Source organism: Chaetura pelagica, unplaced genomic scaffold (assembly GCF_000747805.2).
Source record: "Chaetura pelagica isolate M959 unplaced genomic scaffold, ChaPel_1.0 scaffold425, whole genome shotgun sequence".
NCBI classification, from domain to species: Eukaryota; Metazoa; Chordata; class Aves; order Apodiformes; family Apodidae; genus Chaetura; species Chaetura pelagica.
In genome coordinates this window covers 5,187,694-5,197,681 of record NW_009953205.1, presented here as the reverse complement: position 1 = coordinate 5,197,681, position 9,988 = coordinate 5,187,694, and the positions used below count along the sequence as shown (strand labels likewise).

General features: G+C 38.1%; 1 protein-coding gene across 1 annotated transcript in view; it reads right to left on the bottom strand.

Moving 5' to 3' along the window:
- Positions 1-1,834: 1,834 nt before the first annotated feature.
- The window catches only part of URI1 (URI1, prefoldin-like chaperone), a 29,944-nt gene continuing 21,790 nt past the window's right edge, over positions 1,835-9,988 (bottom strand). Inside the window, exons 7-11 of the mRNA XM_009997491.1 lie at positions 8,346-8,526; positions 7,497-7,764; positions 6,789-6,931; positions 4,891-5,149; positions 1,835-2,642 (exon numbers count right to left, since the gene is read on the bottom strand). Of these exons, the coding sequence (XP_009995793.1) occupies positions 2,454-2,642; positions 4,891-5,149; positions 6,789-6,931; positions 7,497-7,764; positions 8,346-8,526 (1,040 nt within the window). The 3' untranslated portion in view covers positions 1,835-2,453. The remainder of the gene's footprint in view (positions 2,643-4,890; positions 5,150-6,788; positions 6,932-7,496; positions 7,765-8,345; positions 8,527-9,988) is intronic.

The following is a 9,988-nucleotide window of genomic DNA, read 5'->3' as shown; positions in this document are numbered from 1 at the left end:
AGAAAGAAAACAAGCAAAGAATTAATTTTTATTTGAAACTGATCTATGTGACAAGGGGCATTTGGTTTTGTTGAAGTAACTAGAACTGGGAAGTATTTCAGAAGATATCTAAATAAATCTTTTTAAAGGGGTTTCTCTCCCTCTTTCTTTCTCTCCTTTCCCCTCTAATTATCTATGTCTGGTAGTCTTGGATCTCAACCCCTTGTTATTTAAAATACATATTCATGGAACTATATTTTACAGTTGCACTGTTCTGGTTACAAAATAGCTTCTACTTTTCTAGGACATAATTTCATTTTGTTTAGCCAAGAATTCATTAAAGAAGCTATAAATAACCTCCTTTAAATATTTAGCCGTGAATAGAGGGTGGACTGGCATTGATGGCTTATTTTAGTACTAATGCAATATGCTTTTAAAAAAAAAAAATCCGCATTTGAGCATGAATCAAGTTAATCATTAACACTTTCAACGTGATTCTCAGGATCTGCTTAGAACAGAGATTGCCCCCTCCCAGCCTGCAAGCTCGGGGGGTGGGAGGGCTGCACAACGTCCCCTTTTTTTTTCAGCAACAAACATTTGCTCCGGATCGCAGGGAAGAGGAACCCCCAGCCTGGGGCTGCTCCAGGAACCCCAGCTATCCACCCCTTCTTGCCTTCCTGCTGCCACACAACTTGGCCAGCATCTTCTGCCCATGAAATCAGGCCACCTTCCTGAAGCCATAGCAGAGAAATCAGTTAAGACGGAGGGCAGCCTTTTCTAAAAGTCACCCTAGAAAAGGAAGACCAAGTGCCTCCACTTCCCTTTTGAGCACAGAGAGAAAAAAAGTGTTCAAACAGGGGGAGGTGGTGTGTCCATTTGAACGCACAAAGTGGCATGATGAGCCCATCTGCTGTGCTATGGGAGCAAAGAGTGAAAGTGCAAGGCCTGTTATTCCCGGGGAAAGGTGAGGAAACGTCACTAGCTGGTGATCTGCTCATGGATGGCCAAGATCTGGAAAACCAGATGGTGGCTCTCAGGCTGCATGTTTACAAAGCCATAGAACTGCGGCCAAAAGCAGATCCTTCCTTACACCTCCAGAGTCTTTTCTGCCTCATTTTTTAGACTGTGGTTTGATGTCAGCTGGAGAATAACATCAGTTTAAGGTACTCCAGATCCCTATGCCCTCTGCCAACGATTCCCCTTGTCCTTGCTCAACACATTACCTCTCTTAACTGAGCTGATACAGACGTGCTGAGAAAGACATCAGGAAACTTGCGAGCTTCAAAACGCAGACAAACAACTATTTAAAAAAAGTAAATGACGAAATCTAAACCCAGTAGTTTGTTTTACACCCAGCTCTACTGCCCATTATCATTCAATTATCAACGAAAACTGTGTCAGCACAAGTGAGGGAATGGCCAGAAGACAGGCAGGACCTGCAGGGCAGGGGCTCCTAAAGTTCAGGAGTGCTCTCAGTCAAGAGAAGGACACACAAAACTGTACCCCAAATGCTGCAGTGCTGTTGTATTTTTAAATGAAGTTGAAGCATTAAGACATTTTTCCTTAATGCTGACTCCCTCTGGGCATTCCCAAGACAATTACAATGTTTTCTGAGTATACAAAAGAACTAGGAGATTTTGTAATCAGAGTCTGAGTTTATGCCTCTCTCCTTAAGAGCATTCAGTTTCCATGGACATTCATTAGCAGGAGGTTAAAACACAATGGCAGAAGAGAAGGGACTGCTTTTATGTCCATGTGGTAGTAAACATTTCAAGCTACAAATGCAAGTTCAAAATAAAAACCTCTCAGTGTGGTTTCCAACTTACTAGTAAAGCAACAAAACACAGAAAGCTACTTTCACAGCTTTTTTACTGAAAATTTAATTTTACAAAATACCCTTTTCCATCAAAGAAACTTCCCTGCAATGTACACAAACCCAGCATTTTATAGATCTGTACAGTGAGATATCAGAGAGGTTTGAAAGAAGGAAAAAAACTTTTAGCAGACACCTAGTTGCAAAACCTACAACAATGAGAATACAAGTATGTCTTAAAATGCTAAAGCAAGTAATGCAATATAATTGGTGAATCTATTTGAAATGTGAAAAGTTTCCTTAAAATGGCCCATATGGTATGTAGAACATCACAGCTGGCACAAAACTGCCTGTATTTAGGTTTAAACACAAAACAATGTATGTAAGGAACAGTTTTTGAAGAAGAACCCAAGTGCTGCTATCATAAGGCAAACATATACAGAGGTGCTGACAGCACACAGGGAAATCGACCAAAGATGAATATTCAAGTGTTTAAACACTGAACTTTTTTTTTATAAACGTTGTAAATAAATGTTTAAGAGATAACCAATGCCAAATTAACCCTTTTAACTAGCTAGGTGTAACACAGATAGTTTTAAGAGAATCTCAACAAATGTGCAACTAGGCATGAGTGCTCCAGCTTCAGCTGGCTCGGCAGGACCTAGTTAGTCTGTTGCATTCTGGCAGCTTTGAATTTTGAAATCCTCTTTGTAGTTTCTTCTGATGGTTCAGACAAAACTTCCTCTGATTTTCGCTCTAGAATGGTAGGCAGGACTGGGTGAGCGATGACTGGGTGTGGTATTAAGGAGGGAGACAAAGGCTCCTTTTCTATAACAGTTCCGGAAAATGCCTACGACAGAAGAGAACACTCAAAATGAGCTAATAAAATGCAAATGTGAAGCTATACCCGTAAGGTCATTACCCTATATTAGCCTGATTAGGATTGTTATTTCTTTTAATCAAAAGTAAAGAAATATCTTTATATCAATGATTGTTCCTTGCATAAGTAACCAAATTGTAATTAACCTCAAAATATAGCTTGTTCAAAGATGACTGAATGAAAGACAGTGTCTTAAAAGTACTACTTAATCTCATTCCTACTGCATAAATGATCTAAAAATTTGCTTCCTCACTGACACATGCTCAAGAAATAAAACAGCTGATGTAATATTTAGTTTCATTTTGGATAAGAAATTGAGAGATTTTGCAAAGCTGGAGTATGTCAGCATTTCCATCATACGTCATATTTTATGACTTAATTTATTCTAATTTCATCAAGCTGACACGCTGCATACAAATTGGCAGGCACATATTTTGTTTATGCTTTTCTCCTTACCAAATATGATCAAAAAATGGTGAAAGCAATTTATACTTAAGAGAACAGCAAACTTGCTTCCAACTATTTCTCTATACAGGTCTAATTAAATCATTTAGTGTTTAAAAATTATAATTTATATGCAGCCAATTATATGACTTAATCCTTTTTAACTTAGCTAAGAAATTATTCTTGGAAAACACTGGAAAAAAAGCAACTCAGAACTACTTTTCATAAACATATTTAAGAGCAAATCACCCTACCATGTACTGAGAACAGAAAACTGAATGCCTAAGGAGAAGGGGAAGCAGTTTATATCCAAGGCTTGATGCTCAGACTGGGCACAAAGGAATGCACACCAGAGTTATTAACTATGCTTAGTTCTGCTTTTTCATAACTCAGTTACCAAGAAAAACAAAGCAAAACAAACCAGCCATTCTTTTCTTGCAGGACCTGCAAAAAAAGCAGTGCTTTTTTGTTTTCTGCTCCAATAGCCAAAGTATGCCTAAAGCTGTGCCTGTACACAACTGTACTGTTCTAACAACACACTCATTTTCAAAAATAGGTAAGCAAAATACAGCCTAAGAAGATTGTGGTAAAATCACAAACTAAACAGAAAACAACATTCGTGTTGCAAATAGCAATGGAGAAATAACATATTTCTAACACCCACAAAAACAACCAAAAGCAAAACAGCAGCATTTAAGAAGGCATGTCTAACTGGAGTGTTTTGCTGACTCTCCTTCAGTTACCTAGAAAATATATTATATTGTAGTGAATAATCACACCATGCTCAGAAAATAGACTAACGGGTAACATCTTAGGTGTACTTAGATGTTTTACAAAAGTATCTACAAATAGGTCTTCCACCATGAATCTACACATCCTGCCTGGGTTCATCTGTAGCTGTTTCTAAGAAAAATCATAAACCATAGCTTTTATGAAAAATCCGCTTATTGTAAAAAATAATTTTCCTAAAAATAGTGTTTTTATTGACCTTGCCTGTTGAATTGGGAACTACTGAAAACTTTGTTTTATCTAGTTTGAAAAAATTAGTTTAAGATCTTATGAAATTAAGAATACTCTATGCTGTGAACTTTAGAGCAGTAGCACATTTAATTCTTGTATTCATCCAGTCACGAAGCAACTGTACATTTTCCCTTATGTCACACGGTCTCTTTATGATGAACCTCTGAACTTTCCAAATACGTGAAAACAGATTTGTTCAGGATCACTAGTGGCCTTAGTTGGAATAGTATGAGTAGAGGTGTAATGCTTTCCACAAGGCAATTCCTCTGCCTCTTGCAATTCGAAGTAATATTACAGCTGGTATCTGTGTATTTTAAAACTTAAAAACACCACCTGGAAATAAGCTGTCTAGAGGCTGTGCAACACAATTTACAGAGAACCAACACTTTCCTCTCATCAACTATGAAACACAGACTGTTTTGATTTTTCAATCCTGCTGTACATTCTGCAGTAAGAAGTTCCGGATGACCCCGCAAACACGACAGTGATTTCAGTAACACCAGCAAGTGACTACTTTGTCAGATCTTTATGGAAGAGCTTCAGGACTCAGGGAAGCCACCTGACTCATCTCCTCTCTTCTGTCCCTAGGATGCATATGACAGAAGCTCATCACTTGAAAATGTCCTTCTGAAACAAACTAGGTAGGGGTCAGAAAATTATTTTAAAGAATCAAACTGATGTTACAGGCAACTACAGTCATTAGATTGCTCAGTTTTATCTCTGCCAACAATCAATAATTAATTAAAAACTGTACCTCACTTGTCCCTGAAGAAGGAGGAAGCTTTTTTGGTAGCTGCTGCTGCCCCTCCTCCTCCTCTTCCTCCAGTATGCCTTCACTGTTGTCACTCTGAGTAGCTTCATCACAGCTAATACTCCTCTGAACTCCTCGTCTGTCATCAAACTCCGCAGCACTGTTCTCACTGGTATCGCTACAAACACTGTTCTCTCTGCTTCGAGACTTCAAAATTGATTTACGAGGGACATATTCTCCATTCACAACATCAACAAAGACTCTGCAAAGGAAAACATTAGCTTTAATAAACCATTTCAGGATCAGATGACAAATTTACAGTGATCTTGCTCTGTCTTTTGCACAAATTAATTATGATGTGCTTTTCCAACTTTTTTGCTGCAGAATTACAACACTGTACCTTTAGAGGCATTTGATTTACCAACATACAAGAATCAGTTCTGCAGAGCAAACACTGCTATGCCCGTTATTCAAGCATTAAGTTGGTACACTCCTTCAGCAGAAAATGTATAGTTCTTTGAAAAGCGTTGGAAAACAGAAGAGTGAGTTACAAAAAGTTATAAAAAAGGGAAACTAAACGATTGCCAGGGTTGTTTCTGTAAAGAGAAACAGAAGATCACAACAATGGAAGGGCTGAGAATGAAGTCCTTGTCAAATGTAGAATATTAAACCAAATACTTGAGACATTCATAGCACATGGAAAGGATGAAGCTTTTTCCTGACAAGTGCTGCTTTCTGCTTTCATTTAAAAAAATAAATTTAAAAAATCTGTTTTTAAGATCAGATCAACATGAAGACACTTTTCAAGTATTAACAGACTGTAGACTGTTGAAGAGGCCTCTTCCTATATTTGTACTCCATCTCCATGACTTAAAGAAGTCAAGGGAGGGTGGAAGAGAAAGAGTGGCATTAGAAGACTGTTCCAATTTTATCAACCTCATGAAGGAGAAGCCCAATGACTGGATGAGTTTTAAGGGTGTTACTTGTTTCTTAACAGCTTTATTCATGTGGCACTCATGGGAACACTCATGTATCTCTACAGAAGATGGAGTTCCTTTGCCGAGCTTAGGGAGAGCACCATGAAACAATCCTTTACATCATCTTCAGCCCCAGCAGCTGTGATTACAGGATAGAATTTAACTTTTCACACTTTGTGAAACAGTTTTTAAGATATTTAGGTGCCTTATTACACTGACATACAAATGCAGTGTGATTTTCACAAGCACTTAATCAAGCAATCTACTAGGTGTCTGTGTTCAGCTTTACAAACCCAAATACTTAATTTAACTCTCCCATCACTCCAGTATTTTATACAAGTCCTCTAAGCCCAACACTGTTGTTCAAGCTCTCCAAGTGTGGGTAAGTAATTCTTTCTATGGGGAATAGTGATGGACTAAAGTCAGGGAGAGAGAACGCAAGAGAAGCTATGCAAACAAAGAACTGAGTATATTCTGAAGTTACTGGAAGGAACAGACAAAATACAGCAATTGACAAGTGGGAAAGGAGGAGTATTAGGAGTGATAGATCTGGTCGGTTATGTTTGAAAACAAACACAGAAACAAATTACATGGAATTAATCAAAATATATAACAAACTACTGTATTCCTTTATGCAGATGAGATATACTGGCAAATCTATCTCCATTTCAGAAGCTCTGAAAAGGGAGATAAATGGTGATTTTCTAGTTGGAAAAGGAAATTATTTTAAGCTTAGAAGCATTTATGGCTATGAAAGCACAGCAACCATGCAGAAGCCACAAACTTCCATTCTGAAGCAGTAAACTCAGTTCCAGCTGAGTCTTTCAGGAAAAGTAGGTGTGGTGTCATACTACAGGTGAACTGAGAAGAAAAGAGAAGGTCTGCTGAGAGGAAAGCTCATGCACCAATGCTCTAATTACACACCTGTAAATGTCTGCTGGGGTTTTGATGTTAGGCAGCTCTGGAGTTGTGTGGCCGTTGCCATTGCTGTTCTTCCTTTTACGCTTGGCCTCTTCTTTCTTTTCACTGAATTTCAAAGTAGTATTTTTTCCTGTGTTTATTCTTACCTGAAAAGTGAAAACAAATTATGGTCTAGACCATAAAATCAAGAACCACCAGGCTGCAAACCAACTGACACCTGACATTCTCCTATACCAGAGTTGGGGACTAAGAAGCACAGTAAGTTAAACTACTGTACGAATGGTAATATTCATAGTGTGAACCGTTTTCCTTTACCACTTACACTAAGCTGGGGCATTTCTTTGCACTAATGTGCATAGATTTTGCATATAATATACAACAATCTGCTTATTCAAACTCTGCTCAACAGCTCAGCTGGTCAATGGTCAACTTCAAGTCAAATAAAAAGTAATTTTAAAAGCTCCTAGGCAGGATAATACCTTTTGCAACAGCTGGAAGACAGAACAGCAAGGTATAAATTTGAAGATCGTTTTCTTAATACCACGTTTGAAACTGCAGGATTTTAACAGTGGGTTTCAAGCATTTGAAAAGACTCCAAACAAAATCACCTACATTTAGCATTATAAATTTTGTTAAATGTCCTATTTCAGATATGGTATATATGTTCTATGCAATCTCTCCACGGAAAGATAAAAATAATGAAATACAAACCCTTTTAGGTTCAACAGTGTGAGAGAAAAAAATAGTTGGAACAGAGTTATCTCCACCATCTGTGTCATCTTCATCATCACTGTGATAGTAAGTAGAGCCATTAACGTGGCCACAAAACAAGCCTGAATTTGTTACTTCTTTATGGAAGTTGCCCTGAGTAATAGAGTCTTCTGCTCTATGCATCCCATTCAGATCTGTCTTCTTATCTTCTTTCTCCTCTTCAGAGGAGGTTGTATCTTCTCCATTTGTCTCAACTGTATCAGGCATCCTATGAAATGAAAAATATGAGTGAACTGAGGCAATTTGTACTCTTGAGAGACATGGGCATACAAAATAAAGAACAAGCCTGACCACAATTTTCTTTACCCAGGTACTATACTTCTAGCCAGACTGTGTAACCTTTTTTATATTCTATAAGGATGACTATGTCCTTTCCACGTCAACTGGAAATACCAAAACTGTGACATTCTGGCTAATGACATATGTCTTGCTTTAGGATCAGAACAGATCTAAGGATGTAATTAAACACTAAATGTGTAATTCCTACATTTATAAACTATGGATTTTTCTAGCCTGTGGGAAATGGATTTTACTTTCCCCTCTTCTATCATCCTAAAAGAAAAGATACAATAATGCTGGACTGCCGTGGTTGCAGAGGCAGATTTTAGCACCTTTGGCCTTGCAGTGCATGCTTTGTTCATGCTCCACCCTTGTCCCACCTATTATAATTTTAACTTCTAGTCTCATCAGCTATTTGCAGATATGGCAAGATCCTTTGTGTGCAAAAAGAATTAATACACCTACGGCTTCCTGAAGTCCAAACCTGACTGTGCTACAGCAGTACTATACCTGTCAAGTTCACCAAGTATCTCTTCTTGTCTTTCAAGCTCTTCTAAGCGGGCCCACAGTTCCTCCTCTGACTGAAAACGGCCCATTGAGTTTGTGCCACTTCCATTTGCTGGAAAATCTACCTCAAAAACGTCTGATACTTTTGGCTTTGAATGAGGTTTGTGAGCAGTTCGGTATTTTCCTGTGTAACAAAAAATAAGATGCACTTACTAAAGAAATTGACCAAAAAAAAATATATATATATATTGGAGAAAAAAAACCACAAAGGAATTAAGGAATAGGGCAAAACATTTTCCATTTCAAATTATTGTTTAACTGTTTATGTGAAACTGTCAATGAACCAGCGTACCAGCACAGGATAATGGTCTCCGGATGTTACAGAAACACTGAGGCAAAGCAGACATGTTTATTTACAAAGCAGGGGACACTGATCCTATAACAGCTTTATTACAGCGTGGGTTTTTTTACCTCTTGTGCCTAACAGTAGACTTGGATTTGCTCTGACAGATACCAACATGTTGATATTCACTCACCGTCCCATTAACAGCACATTTTTTTAACTGGGAAAACAAACCTGATTTGTCCTTTAGATCCTTTTGGACAAAGTCACCTATATTTAAAGAGCAGAGTCTTTTGTTTTGGGTTGTATTTTTTTACATTTTACGATGCAGATCATGAAATATTGTCTCCAGAGTCATCTGGAAAATCTGTCCAAAAGCCAGTCATTACAAATCACTCATTTTGGTGATAAAGACCCACTCTGAAAAGCAAACAAAACCTGCATTTCAGAAATATTAACTATAAACCCCTTTAAAGCTTCAGAGGTGACCCCAGATACACACTTGTGACTACATGGTAGTCACTGACAAGTTCATTTAAAAGCTTTGCTACCTAGTAACATGGTGCATCCATTGAGGATGGGGAATACTTTTTCCTGTTTGAGTGCTGTCTGGCACATAGGGAACAAACTGCCTGCCAACAATCCTAATGCTTTAGCCCTGTCCCTGTGAAGGGCACGATTGCTGCTCTAATCCCCCTGCTCCCCAAGGCTGGCAGCTCCCTGGGGCACTGCCTGTTTCTGCACAGACCCAGGCAGGTTCCCAAGGGAAGCTGCCCCTCTCTGGTCATTAGCACCTGCACCTCTTTACAGGACTGAGGACCTTCCCCCTTCCATCACTGCTACAAACATACAAAACATTTTGTCTGTACAGTGGGACTCCAGTATCTCCATGGGTCTTTATGAAATTCTGCTTTGTGAATCTGATCAACAGTAATACAATGTCTTCGTTATCCAGCATCCTTTAAGTTTTAAAATCTCTATTAACCAACTGCATGGCCTTTTTTTAAAAAAATTTAAGAACCCATGGCTTAAAGATATCCTTATTCAAATACGTCAGTTTATACTTTAATCCTGAGTTAAATAGAAATTCAATAGCAACATTTAAAAGCAAACAGGTGACTGGAAGTAATGTTGGAATGTGTGTCCCCCCTACTCTTTCACAGCATAGCATTTTTCATCATCTCATTAAGAAAAGGTTGAAATGTATTTTACTGAGATTTTAATATAAATCGAGGTAAGCCAAGCAATCAGAATAGCTTGTGAGGATTTCATTTGGTATAATTACAAAATTAATAAATAAAAT